This window comes from Mixophyes fleayi, chromosome 1, assembly GCF_038048845.1.
Source record: "Mixophyes fleayi isolate aMixFle1 chromosome 1, aMixFle1.hap1, whole genome shotgun sequence".
Classification (NCBI taxonomy): domain Eukaryota; kingdom Metazoa; phylum Chordata; class Amphibia; order Anura; family Limnodynastidae; genus Mixophyes; species Mixophyes fleayi.
In genome coordinates this window covers 44,406,360-44,430,666 of record NC_134402.1, presented here as the reverse complement: position 1 = coordinate 44,430,666, position 24,307 = coordinate 44,406,360, and the positions used below count along the sequence as shown (strand labels likewise).

Here is a 24,307-nt window from a genome sequence, read left to right as displayed (position 1 = left end):
GAATAACATACAGTGTACTATATCTAACACCCAAAATAGTACCATTCTTGCTCACTTCTTATATTATTTTTGGACGTCTTCCTCTAAGCATAATTTTGAATGCACCACTCGATTAAACAAAGCAAGCTCTCAGGGGCATCTCCTGGCGTATGTTCATGGTATGCATCTGCATTTCTATCTTAGCCACAGACCCCGGGAAAAAACGGCTACACGGAACAGCTCGTGAGGCTGATGGGTTTGCCCCACAACCTCGGTCATAAAACAGCCAAGGCTGTGTGACACTGCACTGGCAGTGAAAGGGAGCAAAGGACCAAACAGTAGCCACAATCACAAAGATTTCAGGTTCCCATTGGTCCGCTGACTCACTCTCTGCTATCCTAAATGTTCGGCTACTTGTCTGGTAGTACAGTTTTTAACAATCATTATTCCTAAGTTTCTAATATGGGCTCCTTTTGAGCTTTCATTTTAACGCATGTTTTTTTAATATACACAGGCAGTCGGCTTCATAGTATTGCTTAATAAATAGGAAGATCACTTATCAATGTTCATTGGAATATAAAGCACATCTGTGACCTTAAACTCACTCACAACATCTTGTTCTTATCCAAACATGCATTAAGTTTGGGTGTTGAACTTCAGAGTCCCTTTTACAGCCTTAAGCCCATGGACTACCTCCTAAAACATCTTTGTTTTATTTTGCCAGTGGTCTTGCCATGCCAGCTTCTGCTGTGTGAAATGTAAGCTGCATGAGTTTCAGTGTTGCAGCATTTAAAATATCGTTGATTTTTCCTAAATAAATGCTAGCCTGTGACTAGTGACCTTTCTTTTCTATACCACGTTCCTTGACTTTCCTGAATAGCTTATCCTCATTTGGCACCCTGAGTAAATTCCCTCGAGCTTCTGCCCCACCACGTCAAGATGATTGGTGAGACTTATCCAGTGGTTTGAGAGTTTGGAGGTATCATAATTGTTCAGTGTACCTTAACTCTTGTTTATCGTGGCTCGAGCTTTCACTGCTGTCCTTTACTGTGTTTTACTGTTACTAAATAATATTCACTAAACTTTTTCAAAACTTTGTAATATTCGTAATTATTCTCAACTATCATAACTGCACATCATTAACAGAAGAAACTATTATCTGTGGTAATATTACTAAAACATATGCAGTAAATAGCCATAATTCATGTAGTGAAACATAGTCAACTAAAGATATGTGCTTTGACTAGAATATATGTGCACTATATGGTGCATTTAATTTTGTTATATAGTGAAATATGAAAATAAAAAAATAAGGGATTTGTAATTGGCAGTTGAATTTACCCCCCAATAAAAACAATATCAAATATCAATTAATGTTGATGACAAATAAGTAATTGTTTTATAAAGATTTACATCAATTCTACAATCTAATACATTGCTAACCCACAGTGGTAACCACAAGTTGCTTTTACTGGCGAACTGTCTAAAATGAGACAGGCATTTGGTGGGGACACATATGGATCCCATGGTTGTTCCCACAAACATAAAAAGTAGTAATTCCATAATGTCAAAGCATTCTTTTAGTTACAAGCTTAACAACTGTGTTTTTTTTTTTTTTTTTTATCAAATTCTTGCTAATGAACTGGAATGTTGAGAATATTTATGTTCCTTTTAAGACCATTGTTCTGTTTCTAGGTAAACTTAACCTACAAAAACATTTTTGTCAATACTATCTTTAAATACTGATTAGATATTTCTTGTCTTTCCTATTGCAAAACAAGTGTCAGAACTGTCTGTTTTAATGTTTACTTGTAAGCTACTTATTGTTCTGTTGCAAGTTATTTGCTTTATATTTTGTTGATATCACGTTTTATATTGCCATTTTTATTGAAATGTATGATATTTTACAACATTTTCATAGTTTAAATAACTCTAGTGTAAAAAAATAGCTTGAGGATAAGGCACATCCATAAATACAGCTATAATACATGTTAGCAGACAATAAAGAATATAAAAAGATAAGCTACTGTGAAGTTAACTGTAAATTGTGAAATGTTGTCACTTTTATAGGACTGGGATTTTAATATACAGACTTGGCATTTGTAATTTTGCTTAAAGTCATCTTTGGAAGTAAACTTCAAATACAAAAGTTAAAACTAAGAAACATTTGTTAAATAAACCAAAAACAAGTTCAAACATAATCTGTTCCTTATCTGTAACGCCCATCTTTGTTAGTCATCCACTAGTTTGGGGTTTTGCAGGTTGTATTGTAGCTCAGGTCTGCCACAAGACTTATTTCTTGGCTATAATAACTTTTCCTTTTGGAAATACATATATGTCTTTCCAAATGTCTTATTTCGGATGATTATGCAAATACAGACTATAAGAAATGCATCATTGAAACTATTCATCTAAACCTTTATGAAAGATGAACATGACTTTTGTTAACTTATTAGTAAATTATATTCTCACTTTGTCACTTTAGTGCTGTTGAACAGTGGTAGAAGACAGTGAAGACCAATTTGGTAAGTACAGCTGATTAAGTTTAATCAGACATTTATAGTAAGTATTCTAGGGTGAGACATATAAGTGTCACGATGAATGCAAACATCAATCCATTGATAAATATGTGTCAAATACCGTCAGATACTTGAAATCAACATTTGAATAAGCTTTCTTGTTCCAACTTGGATGGATAGAAAGGCACTACTACAACCCCCAATGTATGTGCCAAAAAATCACCATAAGGATACTTTTCCATTTGAGCAATTGTGCTAAAAACATAATGGAGTGGAGGGATCACAGCCGGATTAAAACCCCGTGGGGCCATAGGCAACATGCTGGTTTTTGCCTCCTTCCACCTCCGTTTGTCACAAAAAGTCAAAACATAAAAGCAGGTTAGGAAGTCTGGACCCCTAGGTAGCCACTGTGCTCTAGCGGGAGCCTAGGTTGACTACTGGCGGAGTCGTAACTTAGAATTCTAGCGCCTGGGGCGAGAAAGACAAATGCCGCCCCCCTAGCCCTCAATTTTAACCAAATGAACCTAAAACATTCCTAAATTGCGCCCTCCTTCAGCATTGCGCCCTGGGCGGTCACCCCTATCGCCCTAGTTACGGCCCTGACTACTGGAACATCCAGCTATGGGAGGTAAATTAGTTTAAAGAGACAATTATGGTTAAACTGTGGAGAGGAAAGAGTCTAATGGAGAAGGGGGGTATTAGAAGTGGGGTTTATGAGTAGGATTAAGCTATGGGGGAGCTGTATGCTGCATCTAGGCTCTAGGTAAACAAAGCAATTGGTTGTGGAGCAATAGTGAAGGATATTATAAACGTGAAACAATGGCAGAGATATAGAAATGTGCAGCTGGGCCAATCGTAAACATAGGACACAGTCAGGGATTTCTTTCATCGTCTGTAAAAAAGATTGTGTGTTTTTTATTTTTATATATCCAACTAGTGTTATGGGAATTTATAAATATTGATTGCTGATAACTTTATTTGAAAACAAACATATAGATAGCCTTAACCACCTTCAAATATTGATTAAATACTCATATAAAGTATTTTTTTTCCATGATCAGTGTATATTTTAATTGCAGTGTCTTCTACTTCTAGGTGCAGTATTATACTCTGAGAAAACACTACTTCAGTCTGTGCAGAATGTAAGCTTTTTGTAATACGTGTGACACGTTACTGCCTGACGCACAGCTAAAGTTGACGGATTTCCCGAGGATTAAAACGTCCTTTCCAAGAAGAACAATTTCACGTGGACTGTAGAGAAATCTTTACAAATTATCGACAAAAATTCTTTTAAATATGACTATACAGAAATCTGTCACTTCCAAGAAGTAATGCTATGCACAGCGGAACCATGGGGTTATTAACCAGCGATTACACTAGAAATAATTTTTGTATCAATAAATTTTGTATTTATATTCATTATTTATTATGGTATTTTAGTTGTACATGTTCTGTATAAAGAAAAAGAAAAGGTAATCACATACAGTTTAAGTTTGTAAACTTTCACTTGTATAGTCAGTAAAAGTAAACCTTGTTTAATAAAATCTATTGTGCTCCACTTGTTTGATGCAGATACTTTAACAAACCTTATTGTTTATTAATACGTTACTAAAGTGATCCCACTGTCCATACACAGGCAATGCAGCAATTTGTTTAAGCTGAAGCAATATTCATTAGAATGCAATCTATCCATTCACTGGAAACCAGCATCAACACTGATGCATGGGGCTTTGTGTCATTGCTATTCTACCTCTTGGCTAAGATTGTGTAGAGTAGCATCCTGGAAGGGATCTGAAGCTCATGTTATCATGGACAGTCTGGCCAAGGCCAGCAGCAGGAAAGTCGGAGGAACCCAACCTGATGATTATGGTGCTGAGCACTGCATTATACTTTACTGTGCTGCACGTCGCTGTCATTGCCCGAGTTTTCTGACTTACCAAGTAAGAAATATTAGAATTCCGGCCAGAGGTTGAGGCATTACTTCAAAGCACTTAAATATTTAATTTATATCCTGACACTTGTTTGTTCACTTTTGCTAGCTTGTGTATCTTTTTCATGGATTGTCGGGTGCTGTTGTGCCTTGTGGGCTCTGTCTTCCACATCTAGGGAAGGGGTATCCCTAGAAACGTCTTCTTCCCCCATCAGAAATTCTCCCTTGCAGGGAGCTGAAGATTTTCGCCCCCTGGTGAAGCTCCGGAGGATCCCAGGGTAAAGGGGCCACACTAGTTATGTAGCAAAGTGGAGGTCTGAAGACCTTTGTCTCCATTGGAACCATCTGGTTCTAGTGCTCGGGGATAAAGAGGTTTTTCTTCTTTGTAGGAGAGCCCAAACAACACACTCTCTTCAGCATTATCTGTTTTTGTACTGGGAGGAGAAAGCACCTATCCTGACCTGTGACCTTTCTATAATAAAACAAAATAAAAAAAATGAGGCTTTGTGATCCCAGTGAACTGTTTGTTTCCCTGCTCATGATTATTACTTCAGTTCAAAAAATGTCTGGCTCCACAATGTGTAGGCAACAGGTGCACGTGCAAGCACATTTAACACCACTCACCTCTCAGTCTCCTTGAACAAATGTATAGAGTTGTCTGGTCTTATATTGAAATGGTAGCACGTATGACACTTTTACATCTTTTACACTGATAATCCTTATCAGTCACCCTGGATTGTTGCAACAGTAGTATCCAGGCCTTGTTACACTCACATGTTTGTTCCTTGTATGTCACTGGCATGTTCATCTAAACAAAGAATAGAATTACATAAATGAGGACACACATCTTACAGAACGATGTCATCCTGGCTCTTCGACAAATAAATATCCAAGGTTAAGTGAACTCCAGCACCAGTTCCATTTGATAGCAAATACACAGATTAGCCGGCCTTGGAATTTTTTTTGCAATATAGATATTATTTTCTCATTGTAGTAATAACAATATTATTAGATTATTAATGAGAACAATAGATTAACACTAAAATTGCTTCTTAATCCACTTGAATGGTACAACCCCCTCCCCAATACAAATGCTTAAGAGTGTTTTCCTTTAGAAAATGGGAGTTAGGGGAATGGAAAAATAGGGCAGCCTCATTCTACAAGCTCCTGGACAGGATATGAGGAAACCAACACCTGTTACATTTCAGTAAAAATGTCCATTGGATGTTGCATGATATCAGTGTGTATTACACTTTGTAATGTTTGCTATATAGTTTTACCACGTTTTGTGTTGTTTTTTTTTACCTTATATGCTATCTGAATAGGTAGATTTTTAATATCAAATAATCAAGACACAAATCACCAATATCATCAAGACAACGATGTATGACATATACTGTATTCACCGGAGTCTACTACCAACCTTGTCTACTTTCTCTTGGATCTGACATGCTGACTTATTTTATGTTATCAACCATGCAAACAATACCAAACTTTTAAAACATCACATATCAAAATGCTTCCAATCACAAGAAGATGTTTGGCCAAGTACAGTCTGTTCCATATGAATACTATGCACTTGTGTAAACAGGAGTCAAAAAATATCAACATTCCCAGATGACATCAAAATTAAAGGTAAAAACACTTATTACATCTCCCATGTATGATCAACCTAGACTACACCCATAAATCAAAAGGCCCCACTTGTTGCTGGGTATGATAATAAATAAGGACTTCCATCACAGACTTTGCCTGCTGAGAGCTTCTATTATGATCTTTCTTATTGTGGGCAGTACTAAAATAGCTAAATTATTATTTGATAATGGACTTTCTTTGCTTTGATTGTGTAATTTTGAGAAGGTAGATCTGTAAACTATTAAGAACCGTGGACCATCCCCTCCTTCACACCCTCCAGTCCATTGGCCTCTTTGGCAATATCCTTTCCTGGTTCACCTCTTACCTGGCTGACCATTCCTTCTTTGTTTCCACCTCTGGTTCTCTCTCCCCCTCTTCCACCATCCCAGCAAGAACCAAAGGTTCTTTGACCCTTACTCTTTTCGCTATACATCCCCCTGGGTGAACTTATCAGCTCCTTCGGCCTCAAGTATCACCTTTATGCTGATGACACTCAACTGTACCTCTCATCTCTTTCTCCCTCCCTCCTCTCTAGGGTGTCCGCCTGCCTCTCTGCCATCTCCTCCTGGATGTCCTCTAGATTTCTTAAACTTAACATTGCTAAAACTGAACTCATTGTCTTTCCTCCATTTTGAACCTCCTCCTCCTCCGACCTCTCTATCACTGTTGACAATTCCTCTATCTCTCCTGTTCCCCAACTTTGCTGCCTGGGTGTCATCCTCTCTCTCCTTTGCCCCACACATTCATTCTCTTGCAAAATCCTACCATTTTCAGTTACGTAACATTGCTCACATTCAGCCCTTCCTCTCCCAGGGTGCCACCAAATCTCTCATCCACTCCCTAATCATCTCCCGCTTGGCCTACTGTAACTTTTTCTTTATTGGCCTCCCCCATTCTAATCTCGATCTGTAGTCAACACTGTTGCTAGGCTTATCTTCCTTTGTCGCTGCTCCAATTCTGGAGCACTTTTGAGCAGGGCCCTCTCTCTTGTTTTCATCACTTTTAACTTTTCTCTCCAGCTACCCAGCCCACCTCCATCTTGGACCTTCTGCCCTCTGACTCCTCTCTCGCTTTACTCTGCACCTGTCAGCTGCGTCCACCCCTTGGGCACAGGTTTGCAGCTCGTGCTGAATATCTCTCACCCTTTCTCTTTAGATGTTATAGTTTTTATTGTTAATTGTACTGTGCTATTTTACCTTGTATTGTCTTATTGTTTGATCCTGTACGGCGCTACGGACACTTTGTGGCACCCTATAAATAAAAATTAATAATAATAAAGAAATAGTCTTTTTCAGCAACACTGCTTACAAGGCAATCTGTCTAATCAACCTAGTCATTGTATAAGTAAGATTATGTTTAGCTTCTCTATAAGAATATCATTGCCAGGCCTGGGAACTAAATTGTTTTCCCCCTTAGCCTGCTTTTACTTGTGCCTCTCTTACCTCCTTCTGCCATCACTGTTATGTCCTCACCTGTGTAACAGAAATACATGTGTTTATCTTATAATTAAAAATAATTAAAATATAACAGATCTTGTTTTATGTGGACAGGTATTTGTGCCCCACCGCGCTACCTCACTTACAAGAGGTGTTCACAGGATTTCTAAACCAAGCTTTCAAAATGTTTATTTTCAAAACAAATCAATAAAACACCATGTGGCAAAGTAATAATAGAAATGGACAAGATAAGAAACTGCAGAAGAGCACAGGTCCTTTTAAACCTAAATAAGAAAAATATTCTAGCGATGAAAAATTAGTGAGGCTAGTAGTGGTGGTCATTTCGGGAGAGTAGGGTGAGGGTTTGGGGATCCCTAGACAACAGCAACCCACAGTCCTAAGTGCTCTCAGCAAAGTATAGATATAAAAAAGGTACGAACTAAAAATGAAGAAAGACACATTATTATAAATCTTCTACTGGTGAAAGTTTAATAAAAAAAAAATCTCAAAATTGTATGAAAACAAGCAAAAGGTGGCCTGCCACTCCTGCAAGTCTGCAGCCATAGGCCTGGACCTAGGTGGCCTCTCTACAAATGCCATCCTAGGGGCCTATTCAATTAGTCACAATGTTTGTAGGAACATTTACAGGTATTACAGCACCTCGATATCGCAGATTTCTCTTTGCCCCCCGTAGAGGTGCCGCAAAGTGCCTTCGTGACCAATCCAGAGGCACTCCGCAGCTAATTGGATATGCTCCCTGGTGTCTGCAATTTCCTAGCTATGTAAAAAGCTCACCAGTATGTGTATTGTGTCAGGGAGCCATTAAACAGCAACAATTTATCTTCTGTGTGTGTGTAGAATGGTGATGAAAGTGCAGTTAAACTGATTAAATGGTCTTTTTCTATACCCTTATATATTTCATACACCTGGGTGTCTTTTAGTAAACCACCAGCAGTAATGTTCTTATCAAAATACTTTCTATTTCAATTAATAATTTTATGAAATAATGTCAAATGAAACATAATAACCTGCATGTGATTTAATAAACACACTTTTTCCATTATTCATTTCTATGTGAGTGCTACAATGATCTGCTGCTGTGAGCCACACTGGTTCTTGCAATGCACAACTGTAATGTAATTAATCATGTCTGAGATTCTAAAGCATAAACATATTCCACATAGAATTGTGGTAATATTAAACTGCAAAGAAATAAAATATATTAGCTCGAGTATACTGCTCATCTAATGTTATTGTAAAAAAGTTCTCCCTGTGTTTGCGTGAGTTTGGTTCAGATGCTTCCTCTCACACTATAAGAACATACTGGTGGGTTAACTGGCTTCTGACAAATTGGACCAGTGTGCATGTGTGGTAGTGACTACCACACAAACACAGGTAGTCACTACCACACATGATAAGGCCATGAGTTTGATTCCCAACCATGGCCTTATCTGTGTGGAGTTTGTATGTTGTCCCTGTGTTTGCGTGGGTTTCCTCTGGGTGCTCCGGTTTCCTCCCACACTCCAAAAACATAGTAGGTTAATTGCCTGCTATTAAATTGACCTTAGTCTCTCTCGGTCTGTGTGTATATGTTACAGAATTTAGATTGCAAGCTTCAATGGGGCAGAGACTGAGTGAGTTCTCTGTACAGCGCTACAGAATTAATGTCACTATATAAATAGCTGCTGATGATATTCTCTGGAAACTGCTGCATACTGTGGTGGCGCTATACAAATAAACTATAATACTAATCATCCCAAACAGCTTTTGTGTGTTCTCCATAATCCTTGTGGAAACACCAAAGTTGTCTGTTTATAACCCAGTGTGCAGCAAACAGTGCAGGCTGTTGGTCATAGTGCATGGTAAGTACACTGATGTGTGCAATGGGCTGGGTACTGGGCATCAACCAAACTATAATGTTAGCTCCTTGGGAGAGAATGTTGGTATTTGCTTGGTTGGGTGATGGGAAGTACAGTTTGTAATCTGTCTCGAGGTCCAAAGTGTCTCGTCCCGTTACTTGCCCTGCTTTGCATTATCCCTGTCCATATGATATGACAACAGCAATTGCTCCAACTCACATATCCCATATTATACTTTGCTCCACCTGTTTCACATGAATCTTCTTTATGGTAACAAATGTGTTATATATAAGGGTGCCCACACTGTAAATGTAATCCTAACACCATGTGTAACATAACACAAGAATATACTGTACATTTTACCTGCACACATTTTACATCAATCTCTTTACAAATTGAGAATAAATCTAAGGGGTAAATGTATCAAGCTGCGAGTTTCTGGCAGGTTTGAAAAGTGGAGATGTTGCCTATAGCAACCAATCATATTTTAGCTGTCATTTTGTAGAATGTACTCAATAAATGATAACTAGAATCTGATTCTGATCTGATTAGATTCTACTTATAAATGTTTGGATTTGTAGATCTGAAGAAATATTTCTATTTTTAATGTCATTTAAAAATGGCTCAGAAAATGGACCATAATAAAAATTGTTAATCACGAACTTCATCTTCTGGTGTTCTCTTCATATTGAGAATAAAAAGGTAAAAATAAATAATTTTGTTCTAACATCAAATGGGGAAAGTGATGAAATTAGACATAAACAGGGCAAATTCTTGTATGATGTTTTTTAAATACATACATTTTGTATAAGGATTGCAGATCTGCTACAAAATACTCATAATACATAAAATTGGAAATTGCCAATTTACATTGCATCATTTTTTTCAGTAGCCCTCTCTAAAACAAGGTCTTAAATATTACTTGTTGTCAGATGAGCAGTTTTGAATTCTGTGTCTTTCCAGCCACAAAATGATGAAGGAATCTGTCAGAGACTGTTATAACGACACAAAATTTCAAAGGTAAATGTGGTTTCCCCGTTATACAAGAACACTGGTATTCATCATTATTACAGCTGACAGGGAAACAGCATCTCCCATTAAAAGCAATGTCTTATTACACAAGCTTCTGACAGCTTCAGAATTGTTGTTTTACAATGACGTGTAATCTCAATCTTTGCTATCTGACAAAGCAGTTGACACAGGCACTGTCCTATACATGCTGAGTGCAAATACAGTGGTGTAATAATAAAAATAGTCTTTTCTTCATATCTATTTCTTATAATGGAATGTTTTCTGCTAAAATGGATTTCCATTTGCTCTAAGCATACAGTACATGTCACATATATCGCTCACACTAAGAGAGATCCTCATGACAGTATTCAATGAGAAATGGTTCATCATCATCATCATCATCATCAGTTATTTATATAGCGCCACTAATTCCGCAACGCTGTACAGAGAACTCATTCACATCAGTCCCTGCCCCATTGGGGCTTACAGTCAAATTAATGGTTGGGATTTTACAACTAGGGACCACAATGACAGGACAAGGCAGAAGCACAAGAGGCACTGACCTACAAAGGCTAAAAAAAAAATCAAGAAATGACTTTTGTTCTTTCCATCTATCACAGAGGTTGTCCCCTCTCAGGAAAAGTCCTCTTAGTATATCTGGTCCCCATGTAGAAAATGGGGAGTCCACCAACACAGAGTGCCCACTTATCTGAAACCAGGAAGCAGATTGCAATGTGTATCCCATTGCTCGGTGCTTCAGTCCATCCAGTCCTGTGCAATAGAGGGCTCATGAGACTGTAATACATAGCCTGAAAGTCAGCTCCCAGCTTCATGTAAGTTTGGATTCCTGGGATATTGGAACCAAATATTTGGTACATGGGAGCAGCTAGTTATGCAACAACGGTAAGGCTGCAGGAAACAGAAAGTTCATTTCTATGTGCCACCTCTGGGCACCACACTTAATTGGCAGACATATCTGGCTGGTAAACAATTAACCAGCCCAGTAAGAGAGGACCCATATCACAGAAACAGAGGAGCCCCAGGAAAAACTGCTCCACGGCCACACCCATTATGACAAGAGCCACGCCCTTGCCAATGTCATGGAGGGGCACAATGGATATCAGCCATAGCCCCACATTTGCGAAGGCCATCCCTGCTTGTAACTTTATCATTTTCAGGTGCATGGAGAAAATACAAATGGGGTGAGATTAAACAGAGACATTAAATTTTGTTTGGTCTTTCCGCAAGACAAGTGCTTTTGTGTGTCCCAGTCTTACTAGGACTCCTTTTATCCACTAGACATCTTTAAATAGCAATAATATCCCACTATTCAAACTATTATTGCACCCAAATTAACAACAACTGTGGGAATAGGTTTTTATTAATGTTTTGCATTTGGTACTGGTACCCAAAAGGTAGTATGGTATAGATATAATGACCGGAGAAATAGATATCTAAGATATCACATAGATATCTTGGATTTTTCATTCTAAAATGATGGGAGCTCTAGGTCTTTGTAAACCTAACAATATCCTGCACTCCATTCACCGTGTGAGAATGTTCTGCATTAACTGAGTGCTTTGCACTGAGTGATTTGTACTTATGGTTCTTCTGCATTATAAAAAACTGCGATTTTTTACTACATATGTTGTAGAGTACAACTTCTCCCTAGATAGCAACATTTATAATGAAAGGTGTTTGGATATTGACAGACAGAAAATAAAGCAAAAAAAATCAATTATTATTGTTACAATTGTTAAACTCAAAATGACATATAATCAAAACCATACTTCAGATTACTTAGAATGTCTTCAAAAAATTATAGGAAAAAGCAGAATATATTATTTGTAAATTATACTTTCAGCCACTTGACAATTTACAGAATTTAACAAGATGTGTCTTGTTACCATTCACTCAGATCACATTGGGTCATTAAATACAGCTTTAAGCAATACATTACAGGCACATTCTTGCTGTGGACAAGCTTCTCGTTTTTTCCTGAAAACATTACACTTTTAGACTCAGGCATCAGAGCACATTTATCACTCACACTAAACACAGCTGTTCAACTTCAGCATCGCTCCACCAAGCTCCACCAAGACACAAGCTTTCAACCGGACTTTCTGGCCATGAAGTGTGGTGCAGTCATTATCACAGTGTTGGCTTTCCTGGTGGGAACCTTGGCACAGAACCCTGGCAATGAAGAAAAGATTCCCTTTCAAACTAAAAACAGAGATGCTTGTGTCATGGGCATCAGTGGTCAAGGTGAGGTCAGAGTAAAAATCGAATGTAAAAATCAGGGCAAAACATATTCATGTGAGTTTGCATCAAAACCGTCCTACTGCCGCGCGTACAACCAAGATACAAAGGGTTTCTGGAACCAGCTCAGCCAGGACCTCAGAAAGGTTGGGAACCCATGTGAGCCTCAAATGTTTAGACACAGCAAGTGTCCAAAGGCTCCTGCTCCTTCTCAGTTCAAGCAAGTAAGTCCTAGTGGAAACCAACAGAATGATACATCCAAATCTGAGAAGAAACCTCCACCAACGAAGAAACCAACCACCAAAAAACCTGCATCTACCAAGAAGCCGGATCCTCCAAAACCCAAATCACCAGATCAAGAAAACCCCAAGGCCATGAAGATTGCAAAAGATCACTGTTCATGGTTCTTCCAGACATTCTGCTCCTACATCATAGAGATTTTCTTATAATCTACAGGTAATATCAAAATATATCTTGCTTTTCTAAATAATTATTTAATATATAATATATATAGATACAATTATGTAGAGTAGATAATAGTATTGTCTTTGAATACATTAGGCATTATGTGGAATATGTTCTTAAAACCTGTGACAATACCCTACCAGAGATATCACAGTCTACTTCTATAGAGAAGAGTTAGGCTACCTGTGATTGGCAGTAACTGTGGAACTACAAGTTTCAGAATGACCTACCAGCCTCTGACTGGTTTGTGGATCCACAAAAGCTGAAGGACCTTAGGCAGCCTACCTGTCATCTGGAAGAATACATTTATCACAGGAAGACAGAGCAGCTCCAAGAATGTCACTGTATTCAATATATATTTCACTTATTATCTCAATGTAATCACTGCTTGTCCAGGATTTATAATGATCCATTAAAATGTTAGACCTTTTTTTTCTCTAAGATTAAACTGATCCATGTTCAAAGTTTGGTCCACCATATCCACACAGTAGCATATCATAGAACCCTGGTTAATTAATAAGTGTTATTTAATGGAGGAAGTCTATATTTCACCATTTGTCACTTCAAGTCTGTAACATAGATCATTGTATTATTCCTTATCCTGTGCAGTTCTTATCTATACTAGTTAAAGTTTAGTATGTATGATTGGTTGCAAAAAGTTTGTCACACTCATTACAACAGATTCACTTAACCACTCAGCTATTACTTTTGAAGACCTTTTCATTGTTAATAAGAAGCATGTTTGCTGAAGAATTGTGGTGTTCTGATAAATGTTAATGTGTGTTATGTACACCTGTAAGGGTCATTTTGATAGTAGGAGCTCTCTGGAATTTTCACGTTGGTAACAAGAGGATCGCAGGGTTCTATGGTACACATTCTCCATGGTGATGGGACTATAGGCTAGATTTACTAAACTGCGTGTTTGAAAAAGTGGAGATGTTGCCTACAGCAACCAATCTGATTATCTCTGTCACTTATTTAGTACATTCTACAAAATGATAGCTAGAATCTGATTGGTTGCTATAGGCAACATCTCCACTTTTTCAAACACGCAGTTTAGTAAATCTCATAAAGAAAGGAGGCGACATTTTACTTACATAAGATCCAAATTTTCCCATTACCTTCTGCTTTCTGGCCTCAAAATTAATTTTTTCTCCTTCTATTCTTCTCCTCTCCTACTGATTTCCATTGAAATCCTTAGAGATGTGCAAGATATGCAGGTGTTTGAGGCTATTAGTTTCCTATAGATCCACCATTGCCTATTCTCCTTTACCAGACAAGTCAAGGTCAGAATGGATTTAACTTTTGTCCACAAAAAGTTGGCTAGCATTTTGTATATATATATATATATATATACACTCTGTCTATGTAAAGTATTATCTCCCTGAGTTGCTTCCCCTCTTCACTTTTACTTCTTCAATCACCTGTTGAATGTATTATTTCCAGTGTCTGGGGATGACTGCTCTGGGAGCTGTTAGGAAGTGCCTCAGTAATCTTCAGAAGCTGGACTAATGGAGAGCAGCACAATCTCAGACTTGTTGACAACCACCTGACCACTAACTTTATTTTAAACACTACCCCAGAACTGAATTTACAACATACATACCCCTGTGTTTGTTACACCAACAGCATGTATCTGAAACATACGAGTATATCCAAGGCAGAAGATTAAGATACCTATCATCATCATCAGTTATTTACATAGCGCCACTAATTCTGCAGCGCTGTACAGAGAACTCACGCACATCAGTGCCTGCCCCATTGGAGCTTACAGTCTAAATTCCCTAACATACAGAGAGAGAGAGAGAGAGAGAGAGACTAGGGTGAATTTTGATAGCTGCCAATTAACCTACAAGTATGTTTTTGGAGTGTGGGAGGAAACCAGAGCACCCGGAGGAAACCCACGCAAACACAGGGAGAACATACAAACTCCACACAGATAAGGCCATGGTTGGGAATTGAACTCACAACCCCAGTGCTGTGAGGCAGAAGTGCTAACCACTAGGACACTGTGCTGCCCAACCATCTAGATAGTATTGTGAAATTGTTTTCCTGTGCTTTATATGCTACCTAAAGCTTGTGATAGTAATGCTTTCTGCAAGTACTCCCCAACGAAAACCTTCCCAGCTAGGAGGTATGTGTACAAGGATGTTAATGGTCTGTGGAGGTCTGATTTCAATTTTAACAAACTGGAAAATGACATAAGCTGTCTAAAGAAGAGCCAGTTGTGTTATGCAACTGGAATTGACCCAATTATCTCTCAGCCTCTGTAAGGATATGCAGTGTGTCTCAGTTGAGGATAGTCCGAGGCTGGACACCTCTGTCCCTACCATCCTGGAGGAAACCCAGAATTGTCTGGCACGGGAGTGGGGGGAGTCTATGTGAATGGAGACCTCAATATATGTAATTAGTTTGTTGCAGCTTGACAAGAGATGCACGGCTGGGAAAGGTGATTGCTCACGTTTGGGTCTCATTGAGGCTCAAACCATGATAAGGATAATGTGCTAAGAGGGGCAAAAGTTTCTCCCCTAAATGAAGCCTGTAGTTTTTGTGGGGTCATGCTGAAACAAATCCACTAATCTGACTTATACTGTCACTTTATGGTAAAGTTTAAAGTTTGGGAGTTTCATACTGGATCTGTTCATGGCTCATTAATTCCCTAGGATCGCCTCTCCATATGAATTTGAGAGATACAGATTGCAATAATTTAAATGGGTGTATCTGAAAGACCTATTGCAGGAAGGACAAAAGAAATCCATCTTCAAAGTGTGTAGTCTCCCAAACCATTAGAATGGGGTTAATATCATTTATCTAGATCTGCCACTATCTGTGTTAGCAGAGGTGTGTTTTATATGATAAATACAGTGGAGAGTCCAGAGAAGATATGTGCCCTTCAATGATGATTAAGGAGGTTGTCTTAAAGGTAACATATTTTCCCCTCCAGTAAGGAAACCTTTTACTTGTTAGATTTACCTTTATTCAATCAAGGTGCTTAATTCCTTAATTATCAATCGAAGGGAAATACAAGATGACAAAATAAAAAGAAGCCAGTCATCATTAAAAAGGCCATTTTGTGGTGTTATTCCCCTACTGTGAGACCTCTGACCAAGTAATTTTGGCATAAAGCTACTGCTAGATGTTCCTTCACCAGCTCTATGGTGCCATTATGAAGGCACATTCTTTAAGATGCCTTACATACGTTACCCATTGTGTTGTTTTATAGGGCCAGTTATTTATTTTTGATAAGGGCATTTAATTTAATTTAATATTCCATGAAGGGTCCTATTTTGATCTGTCCCAAAGTCACCCTCTGAAATTGTCAATAAAATTAGTCAAAGGCTTTCTCAACGTCACGTCTACTGAGAGAGGGTACATAGGAATAATGTGTCTTTGTGTGTAAGCCTGTAAGTCATGGTTTTCATAGTGTTATCCCATGGCTCCTTGTATGGGACAAAGCTTACCTGCTCCTTGTTGACAAACGATGATATGTAAAGTCATGGCCAAAAGTTTGGAGAATGACACAAATATTATTTTTCACAAAGTCTGCTGCCTCAGTTTTTATCATGGCAATTTGCATATACTCCAGAATGTCATGAAGAGTGATCAGATGAATTGCAATTCATTTCAAAGTCCCTCTTTGCCATGACAATGAACTTTATCCCAAAAGCAACATTCCACTGCATTTCAACCCTGCCACAAAAGGACCAACTGATTCTCTCATTAACACTGGTGAGAGTGTTGACAAGGACAAGGCTGGAGATCACTTTGCCATGCTGATTGAGTTAAAATAACAGACTGGAGGCGTTAAAAGGAAGGTGGTGCTTAAAATCATTGTTCTTCCTCTGTTAACCATGGTTATCTGCAAGGAAACACGTGCAGTCATCATTGCTTTTGTACAAAAGGGCTTCACAGGCAAGGATCTTGCTGCTAGTAAGATTGCACCTAAATCAACCATTTATCGGATCATCGGGGACTTCAAGGAGAGAGGGTCAATAGTTGTAAAGAAGGCTTCAGGGCGCCCAAGAGCGTCCAGCAAACGCAAGGACCATCTCCTGAAGTTGATTTATCTGCGGGATCGGGGCACCACCAGTGCAGAACTTGCTCAGGAATGGCAGCAGGCATGTGTAAGCGCATTTTCACTCACAGTGAGGTGAAGACTTTTGGAAGATGGCTTGGTGTGAAGAAGACCAGCAAAGAAGCCACTTCTCTCCAGTTAAGATATCAGGGACATACTGATATTCTAAAAAGGTACAGGGATTGGACTGCTGTAAAGTCATTTTATCTGATGAATCCCCTTTCAGATTGTTTGGGGCATCTGGTAAAACACTTGTCAGGAGAAGGATAACTTAGCGCTACTGTCAGTCCTGTGTCATGCCAACAGTAAAGCATCCTGAGACCATTCATGTGTGGGGTCGCTTCTCAGCCAAGGGAGTGGGCTCAGTCACAATTTTGCCTAAGAACACAGCCATGAATAAAGAATGGCATCAAAACATCCTCCAAGAGCAACTTCTCCCAGCCATCCAAGAGCAGTTTGGTGATGAAAAATGCATTTTCCACATTAATGGAGCACCTTGCCATAAGGCTAAAGTGATAAGTAAGTGGCTCGGGGATGAAAACATGGAAATTTTGGGTCCATGGTCAGGAAACTCCCCAGACCTTAATCCAATTGAGAACTTGTGGTCAATCTTCAAGTGGCGGGTGGACAAACCCCCTCCCCCACAAATTCTTACAAACCCCAAGCATTGATTAGGCAAGAATGGGCGGCCATCAGTCAGTATGTGGCCCAGAAGTTGATTGACAGCATGCCAGGGCGAATTGCAGAGGTCTTTGAAAAGATGGGTCAACACTGCAAATATTGACTCTTTGCATAAATTTTATGTAATTATCAATAAAAGTCTTTGACGCTTATGAAATGCTTGTAATGTTACTTCAGTATACCATAGCAACATCTGACAAAAAGGTCTAAAAACACTGAAGCAGCAAACTTTGTGAAAACCAATACTTGTGTCATTCTCAAAACTTTTGGCCATGACTGTAGGTGAGTAAATAAGCCTGTTGGCAAACATTTTAGAATAGAGTTTAATATCTTGGTTTATTAGGGAAAGGAGTCAATAGCTCCTACAAATGGAGGCATATGTACCAGGCTACCGGAGAACAGGTCTGTGTGCCTATAATGTTTGTTCTGGGAAAAAGGAATGAAGAAGAAATAGAGTTATATCAAATAAATTGAAATTGTCCGGTCTTTTCTCCGTCCGATGCCCGTTATATATCACACAATGAGCAAAAATAGTCAACTGCCATTAGTGGACGAATCTAGCTATGAGCAACCCACACCTATGGCTGTATTTGTAGAGATATTTCCTACTCTGGTCAGTAAATCTAAAAGAGATCTGACCCAGTAATTGAAGTAGCTGATGCCTTCTATTAGCAGGTTCCACTAAAAGTTTTTCATAGTTTTTGTGCCATCTCTACCTGATAGATTAAGGGGGGAGATTGGAAACATCTGAAATCCTATAGTTTGTTAGATTAGCTCCATATTGTATAAGGTTTCCCTTAAAAACACATTGCAATGATTCCCTCTAATTGATTTACCTCTCACCACCTCCTTACAAACTGATACTATTAGGACGCATAACAGATAAGAAAGGGGCCATGATCTGACCACAGTATGGGTTCTATAGTGACTGGTAAATTCCATTTAAGGGATAGTAAGCGACAAGGAGGTAATCCAGCTTGTTTTATCATGGGCCAGGGAATAAACGCTATATTCCCTATCCCCTGGATGAAGAATCTATCAGATGTCTACCAATTGGAGCCCATGTAGGGACTTGTTAATGTTAAGATCAGTGTACGATGATGAGGCTTTGCTTAAAATAGTATCTAGTAAGGTGTCTAGTGGGAGGTTGGGCCTTCCACCCACTATTAATGTAACTTCCTTGAATGTCTCCAAGGATTCTTTGAATGAGCAGAAGACAGTTATGTAGTCTTAATTAGACAGATATTATGTATCTACAGTATGTATCTGTACTACGTATTTATGCAAGCCTGGAATATATTACTATATATGGGACACATTTATGAATAGCTACAGTAACACCTTTGGATTTGGAGTCAAGATAGGCACCACTATACCAGTTAGGAAAGTATCTATTTCTGGACCTATTTTAAGATGTGCCTCTTGAAAAAATATTAGACCGGTCGGAGGAGAGGGGCAACAAATCAGTATCTTTCCAAGAGCCCTTGGAGACATGCCTATAAGCAGACTGTTATAGCATTAGGTTTCGGGAGGAGAGCTACTTTGGTGCAAACTTTGCTTTTATTTGTTTTTTATTTGGAAAGTGGCTTTAAACATTAAACTGTATTGATACATTTTTTCATTTTTGTTACATACCGTTGCTAAATTCCAAATGTGCAGTTCAAGGAAATAGCTGATCAGGTGAGATGTGCTGCAATACAACTATTTACCCGAAATATCATAAACATGCCCCTATTTATTTTTCAAATTACCTAATAGAATTGGAAACTCAAATGAAATTTTTTAGTAACGTTTTCCCTTTCAAAAGTGATTGCAGCCAAAGAAATATTTAATATGAGTCTTCAAACTGGTTGGTCGTGCCGTTCAATATTTTTGTTCCAATCTTCTTTCCGTTGTGTAGTGGGTATAAATTTCTGACCGATCCACAACATTCCTCCGATACTTCCTCGATCTGTGGGGCGTGTGTATGTAAATTTGTGATGCCTGTACCAGTCCCACGTGGTGCGGTATCCGCACATCCCTGACTGGTGTTTTGTATAGATGTGTATTGCACTTGTCTGGTTGCAGACCATTACACTTGTGTAAAGCACATGTGTTATTACCCTTTGCATCTATATGGGGAACCTATTCATATTTACCCTTTATGAACTTATACCTTTATAAACTATTAAACTTATAAAGTCATATCAACCTTTATTAACTAATATTTGTAAAATACCCTGAATAAACCCACACAGTGTTCATGCAACAGTTTTATTGCAGGAAAAAGTACAGACATTTTTTATTGTAGAATATGACAACTGAAAAAAAATAGTAGTACACTTTAAAGGTGCTACTGGTTTATGACAGAACAGTTCCAAACAGCATATACATTTCGTATCTCCTGTATTAGGGGCATATGAGAGAATGTGTCTCTCCTCTTGAACCAATATTTGCTCCAACAAGATCTAGTCTTTCTGCTTATTTCTCTTTGCTTCCGTGCAGTCTTCTTGCCACAACAAGCAGGAAAAGTGCAGTTGCTTTTTCTTCTTCTACTGTATCCATTGTAGGTTAAAAAATAGGAATGAATGTAGAGACAGTGCTGCCTTCTCTTTTTATGTGGTTTTGGGTGTTAACTATAGTGATAGCTCTGCCCCTTTATGCTAATGTCTTTGGTATATCGTTACATGCCCCGCAAATGTTGCTTCAGTGTGTACGAAATTAAAATCATTGCTCACGACAACATGGCTGTAAAAAGTCGCTAGCGGCACAGCCGCTCGTCCCTTTATCGTCTAAAACAAGGCTAGTGTGTATGCAGTCCATAGACCGAGCGATCGGACCATCGATCGGATGTAAAATCGATCGGCATAAAAAGTTGGTGAAAAATACTGTAGTTTGTACCCAGCTTAAGGAGTTGTGTCCTAAACTGAGCGTTGCCTACTCCTTAACACCTGGCATGCCTTTTTCCTGGAGACTTCCTGGGTTGGACTGGATTCTGCAGCCTTTTCAGGTCATGTGATCGGGACCCTTGACATAATTACTCATAACCCACCTTGCAACATAACAACAACAACATCGAAAACAAACACATGTCCTACAAGATAGACTAAACATAGTTTCGACAATAAGCCCCATAGAATACAAGTACACATATAGGTTAGAGTTAACATGAGTACATACATTTCAACATTGCAGCACTGTTATAGCAGTACCTTTACACCACACTTACATAATGAATACATTATAAACTTATCATCTCCTGGCTAGATTATAGTTGCAATCTCATTTGTGGTTTTACCTTTGTGATGTGACTCCACGCCAATCTGTTATGAACTCTACAGTTCATTTCATACACTGCATTTCATGCACCAGTAGCTTCCTAGTGGTCCGTGTAGTCACAGCCCTCCTAAGCTGGCATCTGCAGAACTGACTATTTGCAGAAACAGCACACACAGCCTGGAAGGGATCCACACGGACACACATCCTGAGGCTGCGCACCCATAAAGTGGCAACACAAAAGAGATTACTCTCAGAGGCCCTAGCAATGCCCCCTCATCATGAAAAAGATAACACTCTCTCTTTAAACAAACATGTAACCCATACTTGCCAACTTTTCCTCATTGGCTTCAGGGAGATCCTGGGGGAGGTGGGCATGCGGGACGGGGCTTGATGAATCCCATAATTTTGGCCCCACCCCTAAATAATTGGCACAATTTTGGCCAATTATAGCATGGGGCGGGGTTAAGACACAAGTCATGTTGTTTTACCTGTCAGTCTTTGATTAAATCTTGGTCTCCATGAAAATGGCCACCTCCATAGGCATCTATACATGGACATAGGACACAATTTCTGAACTGTGTCATCATGCTACAGATGGCGAAGCCAAACACGTCTTGTACTGGCTCATCATCAGGGAGAATGCCAGACTCTTCAGGGAGATCACCCCTATTTCAGGGAGTCTCCCTGACATTCAGGGAGAGTTATCAAGCATGATGTAACCTGACCCCATTACACCCCCCAGCCCCACTCACCTAATCTATCAGAACTTCTCAAACCACACTATGATTTACATGCAATGTATTAACTTACATGTTTCATTACTTCTTGTCTCTAGCCTTTCTCATTAAAATTGTAAGTTCTTTGATCAGGGTTCTTAGTCCTGAAAAAATCATGTCAATATTTTAATACTATATATGTATTACTATGCACAGCACTACAGAAGATGTTGGTGCTTTATAAATAAATAATTAATCTTATATAAAAGGTAGCATGGAAGCACCCATATGTATGTAGAACAGAAGGCACCTCCTTCATTTAACTGTATATGTGTACCAATAAGAGGTCATATAAGTAGATGGTTATCCAAGGACTTGGGAATATGGAGCCATATAGGTATCCTAGTAATTGCTACATGCTACACCAAGGTGTGGTACATCATCATCATCATTTATTTATATAGCGCCACATCAGGGGGTACAATAATAATTAGAATATTGGAGTATATGGAGCAATAACAGTGTAGTATTTAAATTGAAAATGTATTATCATAAATTTAGGAATTGTAGGATAAGGCAGCAGAAGAGTGACATCAGCAGTAAGGTAACTAGAAGTCACCCAGGAAACAGCACTCCTACTGCAATAATCTGACCTTACTGTTTCGCCCCGACTCTGACCTTACTGTTTCGCCCTGACTCACCTGATTACACCCCTGCTTCTAATGCATAGACAGTCACGTTGACAGTTTAAACTATATTTTTAATGATGACACATTTTCACAACCATATCACATGTTTTGTTACAGATGATAACCAACGGATGGAGGAATTCCATGCATCACGGTGTTCTACATTTTGCAATGGGACTTTCCTTGTAAATAAAGATCAAATGGAATGTGTACCTCACACAAGTCCAACTTAAATGGCTTCTATACATCTATGTCTACCGAATACATAGAAGACGTGGAACTTGAACTATATTTACCGTATGCCTTTTGTTGCGTCTCAAGTATACCATGAAAAAAATGCTTTTGTATATATAAAATGTTTGACATGTTTTTAGATAGCAATTTGATTGCTTTTGTGTTTTTTTTAATTCAGGATGCACCATATTAAGTGATTAATAAAACTATAATTACACCATTGTTGTTGTATTTAAAAAAAAAACAGTAAGATATTGATATATAATCAATGCATATAAACAGGCACTGAATGATTGGAAACTACCTTAGCAATTTGAACAAGAATATAAAAGGGAAAAAAAGGGTCACAGTTAAGAGACTGATTTCAGTGTATGATGCCAAAGTCAATGTAATATCGTCAACTCCAGTTCTCCTGATAAATTCATATATTCTGCATTGCCTTACAGAACAAGGGAATAAACCAGAAACCACATTAAAAAATAAAGACTGGAGAAAATTGATTTTAATATGCACACGGCACATGTATCTATATAATCTGCTCTAATTAAAGGTAACAACACGGAGGAAAATTTATCAAGCTGCGAGTTTCCGGCAGGTTTAAAAAGTGGAGATGATGCCTATAGCAACCAATCAGATTCTAGTTATCATTAATACATTCTACAAAATGGTAGCTAAAATCTGATTGGTTAATATAGGCAACATCTGCACTTTTCAAACCCGCCAGAAAATAGCATCTTGATTAAAGTACCTATATGTTAGGATCAATTAAAATAATTGTTTTACATCAGTCTTCTCAGTAGGCATCACTATTATTATTATTGTCACTATCTATCTGATATAAGGCTGCAGATTAATTGCCATCTTAACTTGTGCCCTTAAGCTATAGTAAAATAGCTCAAAGTCAACAGGTTATAGTTAAAGTAACGCAACCATGCGGGTCTAGTCAGTGGATTAGTCTGAAAGGGCACCTGAACTACTAATGCTACCCTTATTAAACAAAGGAGCTGGTTCTGTTAACAACAGGAATGGTGGAATGGAGCGTAGACCAGGGCCGTAACTAGGGCTGTGCGACAGGGGCGACTGCCCAGGGCGCAACGCTGAAGGGGGGCGCAATTTAGGAATATTTTAGGTTAATTTGGCTAAAATTGAGGGCTAGGGGGGCAGCATTTGTCTTTCTCGCCCAGGGCACTAGAATTCTAAGTTACGGCTCTGGCGTAGACCATGGCAAAATCAGGCGATTCTTTGCAGTTCAGGGTCCTCCCCTCTGTATATATCAATTGTTAAGAAGATAAACCATTGAAACCTAACTATATGTTTAGGTAAATTTTCTCACAAAAAAATATTGCAATTCCACTAAGCTTACTGGAGAAGAATTGAAGCCTGTAACTGATCACCTAAATGTGAGACAACACTTGGTGAACTTTGTGATGAAACATGAGAATAAGTTCCATGTACATGTGCTTCAGAAATAAACCTAATCTGAACTCAATTTTTCTTGAGAGGGAACTTTGTTTCATACATAGTAGGCTGTTTTTTTGCTCATTATATTGTAAAAAGATTT

General features: G+C 38.6%; 2 protein-coding genes across 14 annotated transcripts in view; both read left to right on the top strand.

Annotated features, from left to right (window-relative positions):
- The window catches only part of PROM1 (prominin 1), a 176,116-nt gene extending 172,060 nt beyond the window's left edge, over positions 1–4,056 (top strand). For 6 of the 13 annotated variants that reach the window (XM_075194691.1, XM_075194688.1, XM_075194686.1 and 3 more), the window contains 3 exons: positions 860–925; positions 2,465–2,504; positions 3,594–4,056. In XM_075194691.1, coding sequence (XP_075050792.1) covers positions 860–925; positions 2,465–2,483 — 85 coding nt within the window. In that variant the 3' untranslated portion in view covers positions 2,484–2,504; positions 3,594–4,056. Of the gene's footprint in view, positions 1–859; positions 959–2,464; positions 2,505–3,593 lie in introns of all 13 variants that reach the window. The other 7 variants (XM_075194696.1, XM_075194692.1, XM_075194689.1 and 4 more) reach the window with 2 other exon arrangements.
- An 8,442-nt stretch (positions 4,057–12,498) lies between these two features.
- On the top strand, positions 12,499–13,077 carry FGFBP2 (fibroblast growth factor binding protein 2). Its single transcript, XM_075188980.1, has one exon. It carries the CDS (start codon positions 12,499–12,501, stop codon positions 13,075–13,077), a length of 579 nt encoding a protein of 192 aa, XP_075045081.1.
- Positions 13,078–24,307: the final 11,230 nt, after the last annotated feature.

Excerpts from the sequence above, each read along its gene's own strand:
- FGFBP2 (XM_075188980.1), top strand. The coding sequence starts at position 12,499 with ATGAAGTGTGGTGCAGTCATTATCACAGTGTTGGCTTTCCTGGTGGGA.